Below are 21,459 nucleotides of genomic sequence, written 5' to 3'. Positions count from 1 at the left end.
GACATCTTTGTCTGGTTTTGGTATCAGAGTGATGGTGGCCTCGTAGAAAGAGTTTGGGAGTGTTCCTCCCTCTGCTATATTTTGGAGGAGTTTGAGAAGGATAGGTGTTAGCTCTTCTCTAAATGTTTCATAGAATTCGCCTGTGAAGCCATCTGGTCCTGGGCTTTTGTTTTTTGGAATATTTTTAATCACAGCTTCAATGTCAGTGGTTGTGATTGGTCTGTTCATATTTTCTATTTCTTCCTGGTTCAATCTCAAAAGGTGTGCATTTCTAAGAATTTGTCCGTTTCTTCCAGGTTCTCCATTTTATTGGCATATAGTTGCTTGTAATAATCACTCATGATCCTTTGTATTTCTGCAGTGTTAGTTGTTACTTCTCCTTTTTCATTTCTAATTCTATTGATTTGAGTCTTCTCCCTTTTTTTCTTGATGAGTCTGCTTAATGGTTTATCAATTTTGTTTATCTTCTCAAAGAACCAGCTTTTAGTTTTATTGATCTTTGCTATCGTTTCCTTCATTTCTTTTTCATTTATTTCTGATCTGATTTTTATGATTTCTTTCCTTCTGCGAAAGTTGGGGTTCTTTTGTTCTTCTTTCTCTACTTGCTTTTGGTGTAAGGTTAGGTTGTTTATTTGAGATGTTTCTTGTTTCTTAAGGTAGGATTGTATTGCTATAAACTTCCCTCTTAGAACTGCTTTTGCTGCATCCCATACATTTTGAGTCATTGTGTGTTCATTGTCATTTGTTTCTAGGTATTTTTTAATTTCCTTTTTGATTGCTTCAGTGATCTCCTGGTTATTAAGTAGTGTACTGCTTAGCCTCCATGTCCTTGTATTTTTCACAAATATTTTTCCTGTAATTGATATCTAGTCTCATAGCGTTATGGTTGGAAAAGATACTTGATATGATTTCAGTTTTCTTAAATTTACCAAGGCTTTGTTTGTGACCCAAGATATGATCTATCCTGGAGAAATTTCCATGAGCACTTGAGAAGAATGTCTATTCTGTTGTTTTTAGATGAAATGTCCTATAAATATCAATTAAGTCCATCTAGTTTAATGTGTCATTTAAAGTTTGTGTTTCCTTATTTATTTTCATTTTGGATGATCTGTCCATTGGTGAAAGTGGGGTGTTAAAGTCCCCTACTGTGATTGTGTTACTTTCGATTTCCCCTTTTTTGGCTGTTAGTATTTGCCTTATGTATTAAGGTGCTCCTATGTTGGGTGCATAAATATTTACAATTGTTATATCTTCTTCCTGGATCGATCCCTTGGTCATTATGTAGTGTCCTTCTTTGTCTCTTCTAATAGTCTTTATTTTAAAGTCTATTGTGTCTGATATGAGTATAGCTACTCCAGCTTTCTTTTGATTTCCATTTGCATGGAATATCTTTTTCCATCCCCTCACTTTCAGGCTGTATGTGTCCCTAGGTTTGAAGCGGGTCTCCTGTAGATAGCATATATACTGGTCTTGTCTTTGTATCCATTCAGCCAGTCTATGTCTTTTGGTTGGAGCATTTAATGCATTTACATTTAAGGTAATAATCGATATGTATGCTCCTATTACCATTTTCTTAATTGTTTTGGGTTTGCTATTGTAGGTGTTTTCCTTCTCTTGTGTTTCCTGCCCAGAAAAGTTCCTTTAGCAATTGTTGGGAACCTGGTTTGGTGGTGCTGAATTCTCTTAGCTTTTGCTTGTCTGTAAAGCTTTTAATTTCTCTATCAAACCTGAATGACATCCTTGCTGGGTAGTGTAATCTTGGTTATAGGTTCCTCTTCTTCATCACTTTAAATATATCCTGCCACTCCATTCTGGCTTGAAGAGTTTCTACTGAAAGTTCAGCTGTTAACCTTACATGGATTCCCTTTTGTGTTATTTGTTGTTTTTCTCTTGCTGCTTTTAATATTTTTTCTTTGTATTTAATTTTTGATAGTTTGATTAATATGTGTTTTGGTGTGTTTCTCCTTGTATTTATCCTGTATGGATTCTCTGTGATTCCTGGACTTGATTAACTATTTCCTTTCCCATGTTAAGGAAGTTTTCAACTATAATCTCTTCCAATATTTTCTCAGTCCCTCTCTTTTTCTCTTCTTCTTCTTGGACCCCTATCATTCGAATGTTGGTGCATTTAATGTTGTCCCAGAGGTATCTTAGACTGTCCTCAGTCCTTTCCGTTCTTTTTTCTTTATTCTGCTCTGCAGTAGTTATTTCCACTATGTTATCTTCCAGGTCACTTTTCCATTCTTCTGCTTCAGTTATTATGCCCTTGATCCCTTCTAGAGAATTTTTAATTTCATTTATTGTGTTGTTCATCTCTGTTTATTTGCTCTTTAGTTCTTCTAGGTCCTTGTTTAACCTTTCTTTTATTTTTTCCATTCTATTTCCAATATTTTGGATCATCTTTACTATCATTATTCTGAATTATTTTTCAGGTAGACTGCCTATTTCCTCTTCATGTGTTACGTCTGGTGGGTTTTTACCTTGCTCCTTCATATGCTGTGTGTTTTTCTGTCTTCTCATTTTGTTTAACTTACTGTGTTTGGGGTCTCCTTTTCTCAGGCTCCAGGTTCATAGTTCCCATTGTTTTTGGTGTCTGTCCCCAGTGGTTAAAGTTGGTTCAGTGGGTTGTGTAGGCTTCCTGGTTGAGGGGACTAGTGCCTGTGTTCTGGTGGATGAGGCTGGATCTTGTCTTTCTGGTAGACAGTTCCACATCTGGTGGTGTGTTTTGAGGTGTCTGTGTCCTTATTATTATTTTAGGCAGCCTCTCTGCTAATGGATGGGGTTGTCTTCCTTTCTTGTCAGTTGTTTGGCATAGGGTGTCCAGCATTGTAGCTTGTTGGTCTTTGAGTGAAGCTGGGTCTTGGTGTGAGATGGAGATCTCTGAAGGATTTTCACCATTTGATATTATGTGGAGCTGGGGGGGTTTCTTGTGGACCAGTGCCCTGAAGTTGGTTCTCCCACCTCAGAGGCACAGCCCTTACACCTGGCTGCAGCACCAAGAGCCTTTCATCCACACTGCTCAGTGTAAAAGGGATAAAAAATAGAAAGAAAGAAAGAAGATAAAATAAAATAAAATAAAAGTTATTAAAATAAAAAACAATCATTAAGAAAAAAATTTTACAAAGTAAAAAATGGACAGGTAGAACCCTAGGACAAATGGTAAAAGCAAAGCTATGCTGACAAAATCACACACAGAAGCATACACATACTGACTCACAAAAAGAGAAAAAGGGAAAAATATATATATATCTTCGTTCCCAAAGTCCACCTCCTCAGTCTGGGATGATTCGTTGTCTCTTCATGTATTCCACAGATGCAGGGTACATCAAGTTGATTTTGGAGCTTTAATCCGCTGCTTCTGAAGCTGCTGGGAGAGATTTCCCTTCCTCTTCTCTGTTCGCACAGCTCCCGGGGTTCAGCTTTGGATTTGGACCCGCCTCTGCGTGTAGGTCGCCTGAGGGCGTCTGTTCTTCGCTCAGACAAGACGGGGTTCAAGGAACAGCTGATTCGGGGGCTCTGGCTCACTCAGGCTGCGGGGAGGGAGGGGTACAGATGCAGGGTGAGACTGTGGCGGCAGAGGCTGGCGTGACGTTGTAGCAGCCTGAGGCGCGCCATGCGTTCTCCCAGGGAAGTTGTGCCTGGATCACAGGACCCTGGCATTGGCGGGCTGCACAGGCTTCCGGGAGGAGAAGTGTGGATAGTGACCTGTGCTCGCTCACAGGCTTCTTGTTGGCGGCAGCAGCAGCCTTAGCGTCTCATGCCGCCTCTGGTGTCCGGCCTGTTAGCCGCGGCTCGCGCCCGTCTCTGAAACTCCTTTAAGCAGTGCTCTTAATCCCTTCTCCTCGCGCACCAGGAAACAAAGAGGCAAGAAAACCTCTTTTGCCTCTTCGGCAGTTCCAGACCTTTTCTCGGACTCCTTCCCGGCGCACTAGCCCCCTTCAGGCTGTGTTCACGCCGCCATCCCCAGTCCTCTCCCTGGGATCCGACCAAAGCCCGAGCCTCAGCTCCCAGCCCCCACCCGCCCCGGCAGGTGAGCAGACAAGCCTCTCAGGCTGGTGAGTGCTGGTCGGCACCAATCCTCTGTGTGGGAACCTTTCCGCTTTGCCCTCTGCACCCCTGTTCCTGCACTCTCCTCTGTGGCTCCGAAGTTTTCCCCCTCTGCCACCCACAGTCTCTGTCCGCAAAGGGGCTTCCTAGTGTGTGGAAACCTTTCATCCTTCACAGCTCCCTCCCACCCGTGCAGGTCCCGTCCCTATTCTTTTGTCTGTTTTTTCTTTTGCCCTACCCATGTTCGTGGGGATTTTCTTGCTTTTTGGGAGGTCTGAGGTCTTCTGCCTGCGTCCATGGGTGTTCTATAGGAGTAGTTCCATGTGTAGATGTATTTCTGATGTATCTGTGGGGAGGAAGGTGATCTTCGCGTCTTACTCTTCCACCAACTTGAAGCTCCTCTAACAGAACATTTTAAATCAACTTCACTCCAATTTTTAAAAAAATCAGCTGTGAAGCCTGGACTGAGTTTCTTCTCTACCCCTTTTGTCTCTTGCCCCCGAGGACAGGGTTGGGTAGGGGCTCTCCAGAGCTAAGACTTCAGTGCTCTCTCCACCTCAGCATCCATGTTGGCAAACATCGCTTCTCCTGCCTGCTGTGCCAAAGTGTTCTGGAGGCTTCTATACACCTGGGATCTGGTGTTTCTTCTTTTTCTCCTCCTCTTTTTCAGATGGGGGACAATGTGTGTTATAGAGACTTTGTTTTCCTTTACCCATCCTAGCCTGAAATGTGCAGCCAACATTCTGGTCTCCTGAGCTCCTCACAGTGGTGCAGGGGGAGGGTGACAGTAAAGCTCTCACTTGTTTCCAGATGTTACCATATATTAAATATGTGTTCCTATGGTAAAATGACTGGCTTTCGAATTCAGCGTGGCAGTCTCTGCATGCTCTGGGCCTTGGAGAAGTAAAGGAGGAGGGAGTGTCCTAAGTCAGAAAAGGAAGGGCATGACCACTGTGCTCATAGACTCAAGGGTCCCTCTTCCCTGCCCTGTACATGAATGATGAGCCTCAGGCACACTCAGAGCTAGTGGAGGGAAGATTCCCCCTACTGGCCCAGAGGGGAGCCAGGTTTTGACTGGGGAAGAGCAGCAGCCTCCTGTGTTTTAACAAAAGGGGATTCTGTGAAAGGTTGAGAAATTCTGGGAGATGTACTTACCATCAGAAGCCACCAAGTTTCCCCTTTCTTTATGTGAGGAGTTTGTGGTTCCAGATTCACCAGCTAACCCAACCCTGATGGTGAAGAAACAGAGTTTCTCTGAAAGGGAGAGCATACTTAACACCACCCATTGGGTGAGATTCAGATGAACAAACGGGGAGAATGATGTCAGGGGTCAAGGGAAAATTCCAGAGTCGGGATCCAGAACAGTGTGGGGTGCGGTACAGGAAGCACAAGTCGAGACAGGCAGGAGAGTCTGGCCAGGGCGAGGTAGTGCATGACAGGAAAATTCTTTACATCCAGGGCCAAGGCCCAGAGAGGGCACAGAGTACTCCAGCTTCAGAGCTAAGTTCAGATCCTACAGAGCCTGAGACAAGCTGGGTGATACCACAGGACAGAGAGGAGGAAGCAGGTTCCTTGAGCCTGAGAATCCTACCAGATGCAGCAGCAGGTTCTGCCCAGAGCTGCCTCTCTCAGGGGCTTTTGAGAGGGAGTTTGGGTGAAGAGAGGGACCTGGTTCAAGCCCAGAGGGGAGCTAAGTTGAGGCAAGAGGCTTGAAGCTCAGCTGTGGTCATGGTGCTAGTAGTCCAGAGGGAGGCGAGTCATTAAATTGACTGACAATGAACATTGAGTGGAGAAGGCAACAGAAGCTATCTGTCCTTTGCTGAGCCCTTACACTTCCTCTTAAGTCCTCCCAAAAGAGAGAGACTTCTCAGAAATCAAATAATGTCGTTCATTCACCCATTCATTCATTCATTCATTCATTTAGTCATTCAGTCATTCTACAATCACCAAGCACTGAGCAGCTACTATATACCAGGCACCATGTAAGGATGGATGTGGACCAATGGCTATAGGGACACAGTGGGAGGCTTATCCAGGAATCAAAGTCATAAGAGGTGACCATCTGTGGAACCAGCAGGTGCTCTATAAACATTTAGGTATGTGTCTGGGAGCAGGGGAAGGAGGAACTATCCATACACCTGGGTTTTAAGGGTGATTAGGATTTTCCAAAGCCACACCTAGTAACATATTGTGCTTTGAGGACAACTCTGAAGCAGTGACTTCAGTTTCATGTTGTTGATCAGAGGAAAATGTCAGTGTAAGGACTCAGGGGATCCCTATTCTTATGTCCCCAGAAAAGTCCATGGCAATGAGACTCTTCAGGATCCAACCATCATGGAGGGAATGTGTACCTGGGCAGGTGCTCAGAGGCTACTCACCTTCTGCCATCCTGAATGCTATTACTGCTCAGGGTACCAAGGCTCTGTCAGTATGCCACCCTGGACCCCCTCCAGAGTGAAAGCAATCTGGTTCGAAACAAGCATTTTAGCATTTCAGCCTTTCCCTTCCTCTCTCAGACCCTTGTCCACTGAGTGATGATAAACTAAATGAGTCCTTTATTTCCATGTATGCTAACTCATGCCCCCTCCTATTTTCAGCAGTGCTGGAAATACCTTCTGTTTATCCCCAGAGCCACTTCAAACATTAAGCAGCTTTATTCTTACTTAAGGGGATTCATCTTAGCAAAATATTAAGGGCTCACCCAAAAGGCAGGGCTCTTTCTGACCTCACATTGCCACTTACACAATGCTTTCCCAGGCCTGTGAGTGGGTCGAGCTCCAAGCCAGGAAGGCTGAGCTGTCCCTTTCCACCTTTAATCATTTTCCTGCCTGGACTTAATTTCCTCTCTAGGCATTAGGAGCAACGGTGGGTTAGGACAAAGGTGAACATAGGATTTCTGTGTAGAAATCCTTTTCTCATGGGGTCTATTGTTTGATTTTGGGTGAGTTATTTCACCTCTCGTGTCCTCAAACTCAGTTATCACTTGAGGAGTGTGGACTGAGCAAGAGTCTCTGAGATCCATCAAACTAGTGACTGTGAACTAGGCTGCGTACCTTGCCCTAGGGAGTTCCTTCTCTGCTGAGGGGAAGGGGTCTTCGTACTGGGATAGCTCCTAGAATGAGATATGACTGGTGTATATTAAGGACTTGATTAATGTTTGTTGAATGAATGAGGATACAAATATTACCATGGGAACACCACTGAGCAGACACAGCTCTGATGCTCAGAAAGCTCTCAAAATATACAGAGCGAGAGAGAGGAGAAAAACATTGCAGCCAGCAAGATCCTCAGGTGTTGGGTCTGGAATTGGAAGTGGGCAAGAGGTGGGGGAGGATTCATCCCTAAGGGCTCCATGGATGGGCTTCGGGTGAAGGTGGTTAGAAAAGCCTTGTAGGTTTTCAGGTGGGGGTGAGGAGAGAGGGTTGTGTTAGGAAAGAAGGAAGGGCCATGACCAGAAGGCTGGGTGGAGTGGAGGGAAAGTTTATCCCAGAAGAGGAATTAGCTCTTGAAAATCTCTGAAGAAGGAGAGGGGTGAGGGTGTGGTTGGTGAAAGCAAAGCAGGTTTACCCAGATTAGCAACCAGTCAGAGAGGGGTGGGATTGGTGGGGGAGTGATAATTAAGTAATTCCAAATGTGTGTTGTTCAGTGGAATTCGGAGAAAGATGGCAGGAATTGATATAAGGGCCTAGGATATTCCAGACAAGGAGTCTATAACCAGTCAGTTCCATGATCTCTAGTGCCTGCCTTTATAAGGCAGACAACTCGTGCCCACCTCAGTTCCTCTGCTCCCCTTCCCTTCCCACTTATTCATGTGCTCAAATGTATTCATTCCACAGAACTTGAGGAACAACCATCTCAAGGAAAAAAAGAGCAGGAAGGTGGTAATACCACAAAAGCACTCAGCTCTCCCTCCAGAGTTAACTCATTAAACCCTCCAGGAACCCTATGGCTCACCTCTCTCCCAACACAAGCCCTATATTTGGGTCTAAGGGGGAGGGTGGCAGTGGGAATCAGGCCCTGGCGACATCATTGTCAGACAGCCAAGTGGGTGGTTTTCATCACAAAAGCTGAGCCAGCTGGTAATTGAGAGGAATAGGGTGAATCATGTTTGACAGGTAAGGAATGAAAACAGAGGGGCCCTGGGTGATGGTATTTCCTTGAGGCAGAGCTCATTCATTGCATAAAAAGCTTGTGGGCTGTTGACTTCACATCAGACAGTAGCAACCAGACAACTAATTCTTCTCTGTGTACCAGGTGAGCCTCTGATTGGAATTCATTTGAAATTTTTATTTTTTCACTGTTGGAAAATGGACAAAGGCAAAGATGAATTAAGAGTCATTAATAATTAATAATACCCTGAAGCAGGGTATTAATTGGAGAGAGAGAATATTGGGGCATCTTTATTTTAAATGAAATACAGTTTGGGCTTGAAGGGACCTTAGAACTGGTGAAGCCAGCCACCTCAGTGGACAGCTGTGGAACTAGGGGTCAGGGAAGGGGACAGATCTGTGCAAGTTCCCATAGTAAATCAGCAACAGTGTTACAACTGGAACTCAGACTCAGGAAACACTCAGCAACACCATTATTCTCTCTGTTTATGATAACTTATTATAAAAATTTTAATTCATAAGATGGACCTCCACTCAACATTTATTATATTTAAGGCATGATGCTAAGCACTGTGGAGGAATCAGATGGTCACAGAACTTATCAACAAACTTACAACCTAGCAGGGAAGATAATGCATGTACACACACATAGATGAAATGCAAAGTAGATAAGACAGGTGTGGGGGGTGAAGGGAAGGGTGGTGGCAGTTTGTGGGAGCTCTGCTCAAGAAAAGCTCCCAGTGATGGCACATGAGTGAGCTATGATGCAGGAGTATTTAGACTGAGATAGGAAGGGAAGCATTTCAGAGAGGACGGTGAACGCAAAGGCCAGAGTGAAGTCGTAGGAGCTCAGATTCACATAGAGTCATTCTATAAGTCGCAAGGTGTTCTATGTGGTACTAGGGGTGTGTATGCTGTGGTTGTTTCTACATTATCACTTTTCAAAAGACTTAATATGTGGTCTTGGGTATGTGTCAGTGAGGGATATGACATGTCTGGGAAGAAACAGAGCCAAGGAATGAGCCAATGAATCCCACTGAAACGGAGCAGAACGAATTGTCTTTAAGCTCCTCTTGAAACGACCCCGAAATTTCAAAGCATATTTTAACTCTCATGTATAGCTAGGGGGGAGGAGAGGCTCTCTCATCTAAAGGGAACTAAAATGAAATCTTTTTGGTATTTAACTTGGTTTCTTCTCTGTTTAATCAAATCATTGAGTCAGCTTTTCTGTCTCTAGGTCTAGCCTACTTTGAAGCATGAGTTCCTACCAGCAGAAGCAGCCCTGCATCCCACCCCACGAGCCGCAGCAGCAGGAGGTGAAACAGCCCTGCCAGCCTCCACCCCAGGAAACATGTGTCCCCGAAACCAAGGAGCCATGCCACACCAAAATGCCAGAGCCCTGTCACCCCAAGGTTCCTGAGCCATGCCAACCCAAGTTTCCAGAGCCCTGTCACCCCAAAGTTCCAGAGCCCTGCCACCCCAAAGTTCCAGAGCCCTGCCACCCCAAAGTTCCAGAGCCCGGCCACCCTAAAGTTCCAGAGCCATGTCCTTCACCAGTTATCCCGGGGCCAGCTCAGCAGAAGACCAAGCAGAAGTAATGTGGTCCACAGCCAAGCCCTTGAGGAGCCAACCACCAGATGCTGAATCTCCTCTCCCATTCTACTTCTGCATCCCATTTACAATTAACATGCTGTCACCCTGAGTCATAACCCCTCCCTCTTTGCACCCTCTAAAAAAGTTTTCCTCACACTCAGCCTGGAGGGCTCCTGAGCCTTTGAATAAGGCTGAAAGGCTCATTGGTTGAGCTAGTCTTCTGGCTGCTCAGGGCTCATCTGAAGAGGGATATTAGGGTCAGGGGAATCAAGTGAATCTTTCCTGCTCTGCCCCCGTTAAATCACTTTTAACTCCATAGCTGGCTATGTGCGTCATTGGCCTACTCAGCTTTCTTCAAGTTTCTTTCACCTGAAGCAGGAACGGCACAGAGTGAGGGCTGGTTGTGAGGGCTGCAATCAGAAAGTTCCTGATCTCAGCACTAGAAACGTGTGTGTGTGTGTGTGTGTGTGTGTGTGTGTGTGTGTGTGATGGTTGTATTCACAGGCATTGCTGGGTTGGCAATGGGAAAGCAGGCAAGGCCATCAGAGCCTGTTACTTTGAGCAGCCTGAGCTAGAGCAGGGCTGTCTTCTTGCCCTTGAGTATATTCTTCATATCTGAGTGTAGATGGTGGCTGTTTCATGCCATCTCTGACTCTGAGTCCATGCACCCAAATCGCCTTTATTCTGTTCTTATTTCTTTATTATTATTATTCCTGTTTCAACATGATTATCTATTCTTCACTCATCCTCCCTCCCTGATATCCCAGCACATGGAGCCAAGCCCTTAAACACACACACTCACAGACAGAGACACACACATCTACATCCACAAACACATACCTACCCATACACTCACACACAGAGAGACACACACACACAGATCCCCAAAATTACAAAACACACACACACACACACACACACTGATTCAATCAACTTAGTCTTTATTTTTTTTCTTTCACTGAATCCCCAATGTGAAGGCCCCAATGCTATAGCAGGAAGGAGAGTAGCATCCACAGTGTGTGCCCTAAGAGGAGCCTGAGAGGGTGATCTTCACCCCCTCTCCCATATGAAAATACACTCACACAAATACACGCTGACACAGAGGCACACATGCACCTTCTCTCTCTCTCCCTCTCCCTTTCTTTCTACACACACACACACACACACACACACATACACACACACACACACACACGGTACCTCTCACAGTAGAACATGAAAGTAAATGCAGCAAATAAAAAAGAGAAAGAAAATTTTAGGCAGGTTTCAGAAGGGAAAGGTGTTAATCCATATAAGACAAAAAGTCAGCATAAAGTTGAGGGAGAGCAGATCATTAAGATATATTGATGAAATACAACCTAAGTGTCCATAGATAGATGAATGGATAGAGAAGATGTGGTGTATACATATACAATGGAATATTACTCCGCCATAATAAAGAATGAAATCTTGCCATTTGCGGCAAGATGGATGGACATAGAGGGCGTTATCTTGACATAAGTCACACAGAGAAAGACAAATGCTGTATTATTTCACTTATATGTGAAATCTGAAAAAAAAAAAAGAAAACAGAAAGATTCATAGATACAGAGAGCAAACTGGGAGTCGCCAAAGGGAAGGGTTTGAGGGGATAGGCAAAATATGTGAAGGAAATTAAGAGGTACAAACTTCCAGTTATAAAATAAATGTCACAGGGATGTAATGAACAGCTGAGCAAATATTGTCAATAATATTGCAATAACTTCATGGTTATTGAAGATGGTTACTAGACACTGATGATCAACTTGTAACGTATATATTAAAGTTGAATCACTATGTTGTACACCTGAAACTAATATATTGTATGTCAATTATACTTCAATTAAAAAAAAAAAAGGGAAAATTTATGAAGAACCTAGGGGCAGGACGGGAATAAAGACACAGACCTACTAGAGAATGGACTTGAGGACATGGGGAGGGGGAAAGGTAAGCTGGGATGAAGTGAGAGAGTGGAATGGACTTATATATACTACCAAATGTAAAATAGATAGCTAGTGGGAAGCAGCCGCATAGCACAGGGAGATCAGCTCGGTGCTTTGTGACCACCTAGAGGGGTGGGATAGGGAGGGTGGGAGGGAGAGAGACGCAAGAGGGAAGAGATATGGGGATATATGTGTATGTATAGCTGAGTCACTTTGTTATAAAGCAGAAACTAACACACCATTGTAAAGCAATTATACTCCAATAAAGATGTTTAAAAAAAAAAAAGAAGCAACGATATTGAGTTATTTGCAGTGAGGTGGATGGACCTAGAGACTGTCATACAGAGTGAAGTAAGTCAGAAAGAGAAAAACAAATACCGTATGCTAACACATATATATGGAATTTAAAAAAATGGTTCTGAAAAACCTTGGGGCAGGACAGGAATAAAGACGCAGATGTAGAGAATGGACTTGAGGACACGGGGAGGGGGAAGGGTAAGCTGGGACGAAGTGAGAGAGTAGTATTGACATATATACACTACCAAATTTAAAATAGATAGCTAGTGTGAAGCAGCTGCATAGAACAGGGAGATCAGGTCGGTGCTTTGTGACTGCCTAGATGGGTGGGATAGGGAGGGTGGGAGAGAGACAGAAGAAGGAGGGGATATGGGGATGTATGTGTACATATAGCTGATTCACTTTGTTATACAGCAGAAACTAACACACCACTGTAAAGCAATTGTATTCCAATAAAGGTGTTAAAAAAAAAGTTGTGAAGCTCAAAGTTTAATCAAGTGACCAAGACGGTATGTCTTCCAAAATTATAATTTTGCTTAAAAGTTCATATTTTATCATTGGCAATAAATGCTGTTTATTTTTCTATTGTTGTTTAACAAGTGACAACAAACTTAGCATCTTAAAATAAAGCATATTTGTTATCTCATGGCTTCCAGGGGTTAGGAATCTGAGGCATGGTTAGCTGGGTCCTCTGCTCAGTGTCTCATAGGTTGCCATAAAGCTGTTGGGCAGGCTGTGGCCAACATCCAAGCTCATTCAGGTTGTTGGCAGGATTGATTTCCTCATGGCTCCAGCTTTTTGCTGGTTGTCCAATGGAATCCTCTCTCAGGTTCTAGAATCCACCTGCAGTTCCTTCAGGCTGTCTGAAATTCCTTGCCAAGTGAATTTCTCCAACATGGGCACATGGGCTCTTGATTCATCAAGCCTGCAAAGGGAGTGTCTAGCTCCAGTCTGCTAGTCAGAGTCACATACACGACAAAATCACAAGAGTGGTATCCCATCTCCTTTTCTGTAATCCATTGGTCAGAAGCAGGTAACAGATCACAGGTCCCCACTCAAGGGGAGGGGATTACATAAAGCATAAATGCCAGGAAGGGAACTGTTGGGGAGTCACCTTAGGGTCTGACTGCCACAAATACTGTGAGCTGTTTTCATTTAAGTGACAGGCTCCATTAATTCATCGTTGAAGAAATGTCTGCCTAATACCCAAGTCTGACTAACCACAGTTTGCTCATCAGTCATTCTTTCAAGTAAAAATTAAGTTTATGCTTCATGGAGAACAGCTAGTTCAGATCAAAATTCAGTGGCACAAAGGCTTTTTCTTGATATAATCATCATGCTTTGAAAGGCAGCAGAAATGATTTATGTATATTTCCTATTTTATCACATAGAATTTCAAAAAAAGTATATACTGAAGGGTGGAGATGTATTTAAGGGATTTTCTTAAGTGGAATTGGCATTGTTATCTTCAAATGGGTGATGGGTGAAGAATGCAATGAGTACTCCTTTTCAGAGGAGGCAAGTCAGAAGATTGGACAGAGTGAGTAATTTACACAAAGAATAAGGAGTCTCGCCTCTGGTACTCTGTGGTTCTGAGACCCAAAACGTTTTGGAGACAGCCTTCCCTTTTTAAAGATATGTAAATGTCAGATATCTGCATTTAAGAAAAAACACCTTACACATAAATAACAAATTTTCAAATTTCTTTGAGAATAGGGCACACAAATGAGTAGTAAGTTGAACTTTTTTCTTTTAATAGTTTGATCTTATTTCTCAAATCCACAGAAGCTGTTTAACCCTCCTTCAACCTGACCCTTCTCCAGCATATGACAGCCCTGGGAGGCTACTTTTATTGAGATAGTAATTTGTGAGATTTTAGGTCCTCCACATCTCAAGGCTTTGTATGGTTGCCTTGCCTCAGGGGCCAATGTGGCTGGACCAAAAGTAGGAGTTGCCTTATTTTTGCAAATCTAGGCACATTATGGATAATACGCTAGACCAACAATTCTCAAAGTATGACCTGCAGGTCCCTGAGATCTTATTAGGGAGTCTGTGATGTCAAGACTGATAACAAAATAATAAGATAGTTTGTCTTTTTACTGTACTATTATTGTACAGATGGTTCAATATCAATGGGGAAAAAAGATTAAAATTCCTGGCATTTTAGCAAGAATCAAGGCAGTGGCACCAAACTGTACTAATAAATAATGTATGAGGTCATTTCATTCATATCTGACTTATAAACCCTACAGAGTAAGAAGTAAGAGAAGCATTCAAGTGATTGGTATAATCCACTAAGTCAGCACATGCTATTCAAGTTCTACTAAGTTTTGAAATGTGAAATCCTGTAGACATATCATCTCATGAAGGTGGTGTTACCATCATTGTGGGCCAGTAATTTCTTGAGGGGAATCCTGCTAGGTGGTGGTGGCCAAGTTATCTAGGAACAGTAGCAGGATGCTGATGGTAACAGAGATAGTGATCTTAGAACACAAGAGCATGCTCCTGGAGTGCCAGAGCCAATGCTTAGTTCACTGAGACAGCCTCAGGCCGACCCGAGGGTTTAAACTCCCACAAAAATAACTCAGGAACAGAATCTGTGTGTAGAGAAGCATGCATAAATATGCCAGTGTAGGGTCTGCACCAGACTTCCAATTGCTCAGCCATGAGCAAGATTCTGTCTCACCATGCTGCTCTTCCACATTCTGGGTCCCAAATGCTTACATTTAAATTTAAATAACTATGTATAACTAGTGGCTACTCTAATGAACGGCCTAGATCCAGAGACAGTTCCAGATCCTCCAAAAAGGGGCCTTAGATCAATTCCAAGTTTCCTACACAGAACCATCACATGATTTCTCCGACCCAGGCACTGATTTCCATCACTGGACAGTTGTGTTTCTCTTTCTTCATTCCAAATAGAGCATGTGTTTCATGACATGTCCCAGCCTGGATCCCCCCAGAACAGAGTCTACAACAAAGTCTTATGTGCAACTAATTTCTGCTTCAGGAATGTAATCTAGGGAGGAGGAAGAAGGGATTAAGGAGGAGTGAAACTAGGCAAAAGAAAACACAAATTTGTTACAAAGCATATGTTACAAAGTAGACAACCACCAAGGACATTTCCCTGATAATTTTTTTGATTTGCATTTGCCTGTTAATTAATGATGTTGAGGATCTTTTACATACCAGTTGGCCATTTGTATGTCTTCTTTGCAGAAATGTCTGTTCAAGTTCTTTGCTTATTTTTTAATCGGGTTATTTTGTTTTTGTTTTTGTTTTGCTGTTGAATTGTAGGAATTCCTTATATATTTTGGAAATTAACCCCTTATCAGACATATGGTTTCTATTCTGTAGGTTGCTTTTTCACTCTGTTGATCATTTCCTTTACTGTGCAGAAGCTTTTTAGTTTGGTATGGTTTCAAGTGACTACTTTTGCTTTTGTTGCCTGTGCTTTTGGTTTCATATCCATGAAATCGTTGTCAATACCAGTGTCACAAATGTTTTCCCCTATGTTTTCTTTGTAGGAGTTTTATAGTTTGAGGTCTTACATTTAAGTCTTTAATTGATTTTGAGCTGATTCTTGTAAATGGTGGAAGGTAAGGGTCCAAATCTTTTTTTTTTGCATGTGAATGGCCAGTTTTCCAAACACCATTTGCTGAAGAGACTATTCTTTCTGCATTATGTATTCTTACCACCTTTGTCAAAGATTGGTTGATGGTATACATGTGAATTTATTTCAGTGCTCTCTATTCTATACCATTGATCTGTAAGTCTGTCTTTATGCCAGTATGATACTATGTATAGTAACATGTCATCTGCAAACAGTGACAGTTTAACTTCTTTTGCAATTTGGATTCCATTTATTTCTTTTTCTTCTCTGATTGCCAAAGCTAGGAATTCCAAAACTATGTTGAATGAAAGTGGCGAGAGTGGACATCCTTGTCTTGCTCCTGACCTTAAAGGAAATACTTTCAGCCTTTCACCGTTGAGTATGATGTTAGCTGTAGTTTTATCGTATATGACCTTTATTATGTTCAAGTATGTTCTCTCTATGCCCACTTTCTGGAGAGCTTTTATCATAACTCGGTGCTGAATTTTTTCAAAAGCTTTTTCTGCATCTTTTGAGATTATCCTATGGTTTTTATTCTTCAATTTGTTGATGTGGTGTATCATACTGATTGATTTGCAGATGTTAAAAAATCCTTGCAACCCTGGGATAAATCCCACTTGATCATGGAGTATTATCCTTTTAATGTATTGTTGGATTCAGATTGTTAGTACTTTGTTGAGGATTTTTGCATCTATGTTCATCAGTGATATTGGCCTGTAATTTTCTTTTTTGTGGTACCTTTGTCTGGTTTTGGTATCAGGGTGATGATAGCCTCAGAATGAGTTTGGGAGTTTTCCTTCCTTTACAATATTTTTGAACAGTTTCAGAAGGATGAGAGTTAGCTCTTCTCTAAATGTTTGATAGAATTTGCCTGTGAAGCCATCAGGTCCTGGACTCTTGTTTGTTGGGAAATGTTTTAAATCATAGATTCAATTACAGTACTTATGATTTTTCTGTTCACATTTTCTATTTCTTCCTGGTTCCATCTTGGAAGATTGTACCTTTCTAAGAATTTGTCCATTTCTTCCAGGTTGCTCATTTTTTTGTCATACAGTTGTTTGTAGTAGTGTCTTTTGATCCTTTGTATTTCTGTGGTGTCATTTGTATCTTCTCCTTTTTCACTTCTAATTTTCTTAATTTGAGTCCTCTCCCGTTTTTTCTTGATGAATCTGGATAAAGGTCTAACAATTTTGTTTATCTTTTCAAAGAACAAGCTTTTAGTTTCATTTATCTTTGCTATTGTTTACTTTGTCTCTATTTCATTCATTTCTGCTCTGATATTTATGATTTCTTTCCTTCTACGAACTTTAGGTTTTGTTTCTTCTTCTTTCTCTAGTTGCTTTAGGTGTAAGGTTAGGTTGTATTTTTGAGATTTTTCTTGTTTCCTGAGTTAGGATTGTATTACTAAAAACTTTGTACTTAGAACTGCTTCTGCTGCATCTCGTAGGTTTGGATCATTGTGCTTTCATTTTCTTTTGTCTCCAGGTATTTTTTCATTTCTTCTTGATTTCTTCAGTGATCCATTGGCTGTTTAGTACATATGGTTTAGCCTCCACATGTTAGTGTTTTCTACAATTCTTTTTTTCTTGTAGTTTATTTCTAATCTCATAGCATTATGGTCGGAAAAGATTCTTTTTTTTTTTTTTTAAACATCTTTATTGGAGTATAATTGCTTTACAATGGTCTGTTAGTTTCTGCTTTATAACAAAGTAAATCAGTTATATATATACATATGTTCCCATATCTCTTTGCTCTAGTGTCTCTCTCCCTCCCACCCTCCCTATCCCACCCCTCTAGGTGGTCACAGACCACTGAGCTGATCTCCCTGTGCTATGCGGTTGCTTCTCACTAGCTATATATTTTACATTTGGTAGTGTATATATGTCCATGCCACTCTCTCACTTTGTCACAGCTTACCCTACCCCCTCCCCATATCCTCAATTCCATTCTCTAGTAGGTCTGTGTCTTTATTCCTGTCTTACGCCTAGGTTCTTCATGACCATTTTTTTCCTTAGATTCCATATATATGTGTTAGCATACAGTATTTGTTTTTCTCTTTCTGACTTACTTCACTCTGTATGACAGACTCTAGGTCCATCCACCTCATTACAAATATCTCAATTTCTTTCTTTTTATGGCTGAATAATATTCCACTGTATATATGTGCCACATCTTCTTTATCCATTCATCTGATGATGGACACTTAGGTTGTTTCCATCTCCTGGCTATTGTAAATAGAGCTGAAATGAACATTTTGGTACATGACTCTTCTTGAATTATGGTTTTCTCAGGGTATATGCCCAGTAGTGGGATTGCTGGGTCATATGGTAGTTCTAGTTGTAGTTTATTAAGGAACCTCCATACTGTTCTCCATAGTGGCAGTATCAATTTACATTCCCACCAGCAGTGCAAGAGTGTTCCCTTTTCTCCACACCCTCTCTAGTATTTATTGTTTGACTTTCTGATGATGTCCATTCTGACTGGGTTGAATTGATATCTCATTGTAGTTTTGATTTGCATTTCTCTAATGATTAGTGATGTTGAGCATCCTTTCATGTGTTTGTTGGCAATCTGTATATCTTCTTTAGAGAAATGTCTATTTAGGTCTTTGCCCATTTTTGGATTGGGTTGTTTGTTTTTTTGTTATTGACCTGCATGAGCTGCTTGTAAATCTTGGAGATTAATCCTTTGTCAGTTGCTTCCTTTGCAAATATTTTCTCCCGTTCTGAAGGTTGTCTTTTGGTCTTGTTTATGGCTTCCTTTGCTATGCAAAAGCTTTTAAGTTTCATTAGGTCCCATTTGTTTATTTTTGTTTTTATTTCCCTTTCTCTAGGAGGTGGGTCAAAAAGGATTTTGCTGTGATTTATGTCATAGAATGTTCTGCCTATGTTTTCCTCTAAGAGTTTGAGAGTGTCTGACCATACATTTAGGTCTTTAATCCATTTTGAGTTTATTTTTGTGTATGTTGTTAGGGAGTGTTCTAATTTCATACTTTTACATGTACCTGTCCAGTTTTCCCAGCACCACTTATTGAAGAGGTTGCCTTTTCTCCGCTGTGTATTCTTGCCAGCTTTATCAAAGATAAGGTGACCATATGTGCATAGGTTTATCTCAGGCTTTCTATCCTGTTACACTGATCTATATTTCTGTTTTTGTGCCAGTACCATACTGTCTTGATTACTGTAGCTTTGTAGTATAGTCTGAAGTCAGGGAACCTGATTCCTCCAGGTCCATTTTTCGTTCCCAAGATTGCTTTGGCTATTCGGGGTCTTTTGTGTTTCCATAAAAATTGTGAAAGTTTTTGTTCCAGTTCTGTGAAACATGCCAGCGGTAGTTTGATAGGGATTGCATTGAATTTGTAGATTGCTTTGGGTAGTAGAGTCATTTTCACAATGTTGATTCTTCCAATCCAAGAACATGGTATATCTCTCCATCTATTTGTATCATCTTTAATTTCTTTCATCAGTGTCTTATAATTTTCTGCATACAGGTCTTTTGTCTCCTTAGGTAGGTTTATTCCAAGATATTTTATTCTTTTTGTTGCAGTGGTAAATGGGAGTGTTTTCTTAATTTCACTTTCAGATTTTTCATCATTAGTGTCTAGGAATGGCAGAGGTTTCTGTGCATTAATTTTGTATTCTGCTACTTTACCAAATTCATTGATTAGCTCTAGTAGTTTTCTGGTAACATCTTTAGGATTCTCTACATATAGTATCATGTCATCTGCAAACAGTGACCACTTTACTTCTTTTCCGATTTGGATTCCTTTTTCTTCTCTGATTACTGTGGCTAAAACATCTAAAACTATGTTGAATAATAGTAGTGAATGTGGGCAAACTTGTCTTGTTCCTATTCTTAGTGGAAATGCTTTCAGTTTTTCACCATTGAGGATGATGTTGGCTGTGGGCTTGTCATATATGACCTTTATTAGGTTGAGGAAAGCTCCCTCTATGCCTACTTTCTGCAGGGTTTTTATCATAAATGGGTGTTGAATTTTGTCAAAAGCTTTCCCTGCATCTATTGAGATGATCATATGGTTTTTCTCCTTCAATTTGTTAATATGGTTTATCACATTGATAGAGTTGCGTATATTGAAGAATCATTGCATTCCTGGAATAAACTCCACTTGATCATGGTGTATGATCCTTTTAATGTGCTGTTGGATTCTGTTTGCTAGTATTTTGTTGAGGATTTTTGCATCTATGTTCATCAGTGATACTGGCCTGTAGTTTTCTTTCTTTGTGACATCTTTGTCTGGTTTTGTTATCAAGGTGATGTTTGCCTCGTAGAAGGAATTTGGGAGTGTTCCTCCCTCTGCTATATTTTGGAAGAGTTTGAAAAGGATAGGTGTTAGCTCTTCTCTAAATGTTTCATAGAATTCGCCTGTGAAGCCTTCTGGTCCTGGGCTTTTGTGTGTTGGAAGATTTTTAATCACAGTTTCAATTTCAGTGTTTGTGATTGGTCTGTTCATATTTTCTATTTCTTCCTGATTCAGTCCTGGCAGGTTGTGCATTTCTAAGAATTTGTCCATTTCTTTCAGATTGTCCATTTTATTGGCATAGAGTTGCTTGTAGTAATCTCTCATGATCTTTTTTATTTCTGCAGTGTCAGTTCTTACTTCTCCTTTTTCATTTCTAATTCTATTGATTTGAGTCTTCTCCCCTTTTTTCTTGATGAGTCTGGCTAATGGTTTATCAATTTTGTTTATCTTCTTAAAGAATCAGCTTTTAATTTTATTGATCTTTGTTATTGTTTCCTTCATTTCTTTTTCATTTATTTCTTATCTGATTTTTATGATTTCTTTCCTTCTGCTAACTTTGGGGTTTTTTTGTTCTTCTTTCTCTAATTGCTTGAGGTGCAAGGTTAGGTTGTTTATTCGAGATGTTTCCTGCTTCTTAAGGTGGGCTTGTATTGCTATAAACTTACCTTTTAGAACGGCTTTTGTTGCATCCCATAGGTTTTGGGTCGTTGTGTCTCCATTGTCATTTGTTTCTAGGTATTTTTTAATTTCCTCTTTGATTTCTTCAGTGATCACTTCATTATTAAGTAGTGTATTGTTTAGCCTCCATGTGTTTGTATTTTTTACAGATCTTTACCTGTAATTGATATCTAGTCTCATGGCATTGTGGTCGGAAAAGATACTTGATACAATTTAAGTTTTCTTAAAATTACCAAGGCTTGATTTGTGACCCAAGATATGATCTATCCTGGAGAATGTTCCGTGAGCACTTGAGAAAAATGTGTATCCTGTTGCTTTTGGATGGAGTGTTCTACAAAAATTAAGTCCATCTTGTTTAAGGTATCATTTAAAGCTTGTGTTTACTTATTTATTTTCATTTTGGATGATCTGTCCATTCGTGAAAGTGGGGTGTTGAAGTCCCTTACTGTGAATGTGTTACTGTCGATTTCCCCTTTTATGGCTGTTAGCTTTTGCCTTATGTATTGAGGTGTTCCTATGTTGGGCGCATAAATATTTACAATTGTTATATCTTCTTCTTGGGTTGATCGCTTGATCATTATGTAGTGTCCTTCTTTGTCTCTTCTAATAGTCTTTAATTTAAAGTCTATTTTTTCTGATATGCGAATTGCTACTCCAGCTTTCTTTTGGTTTCCATTTGCATGGAATATCTTTATCCATCCCCTTACTTTCAGTCTGTATGTGTCTCTAAGTCTGAAGTTGGTCTCTTGTAGACAGCATATATATGGGTCTTGTTTTTGTATCCATTCAGACAATCTGTGTCTTTTGGTGGGAGCATTTCGTCCATTTATATTGAAGGTAATTATCGATATGTATGTTCCTATTACCATTTTCTAAATTGTTTTGGGTTCATTATTATAG

At 41.0% G+C, this 21,459-nt stretch overlaps 1 protein-coding gene across 2 annotated transcripts; it reads left to right on the top strand.

Moving 5' to 3' along the window:
• Positions 1-8,192: 8,192 nt before the first annotated feature.
• Positions 8,193-10,065, top strand: LOC111170988 (uncharacterized). Of its 2 annotated transcripts, none has more exons than XM_022566656.3 (2): positions 8,193-8,301; positions 9,394-10,065. In XM_022566656.3, exon 2 carries the CDS (start codon positions 9,413-9,415, stop codon positions 9,752-9,754), a length of 342 nt encoding a protein of 113 aa, XP_022422364.1. In that variant the 5' UTR covers positions 8,193-8,301; positions 9,394-9,412; the 3' UTR covers positions 9,755-10,065. The 2 variants fall into 2 exon arrangements, with proteins under 2 accessions (XP_022422364.1, XP_030616845.1); XM_030760985.2 differs by having other exon boundaries at positions 8,216-8,301; positions 9,379-10,065.
• The last annotated feature ends 11,394 nt before the right edge of the window (positions 10,066-21,459 follow it).

This window comes from Delphinapterus leucas, chromosome 1, assembly GCF_059928025.1.
Source record: "Delphinapterus leucas isolate spDelLeu-1000000601 "Yukka" chromosome 1, BTC_Dleu_Yukka2, whole genome shotgun sequence".
Lineage (NCBI taxonomy): Eukaryota > Metazoa > Chordata > Mammalia > Artiodactyla > Monodontidae > Delphinapterus > Delphinapterus leucas.
Note: the sequence above shows the minus strand (reverse complement) of the source record. Positions and strands in the feature narration are given on the sequence as shown.

Bases quoted from the DNA above. Each gene is read 5' to 3' on its own strand.
- LOC111170988 (XM_022566656.3), top strand. From the start codon at position 9,413: ATGAGTTCCTACCAGCAGAAGCAGCCCTGCATCCCACCCCACGAGCCG.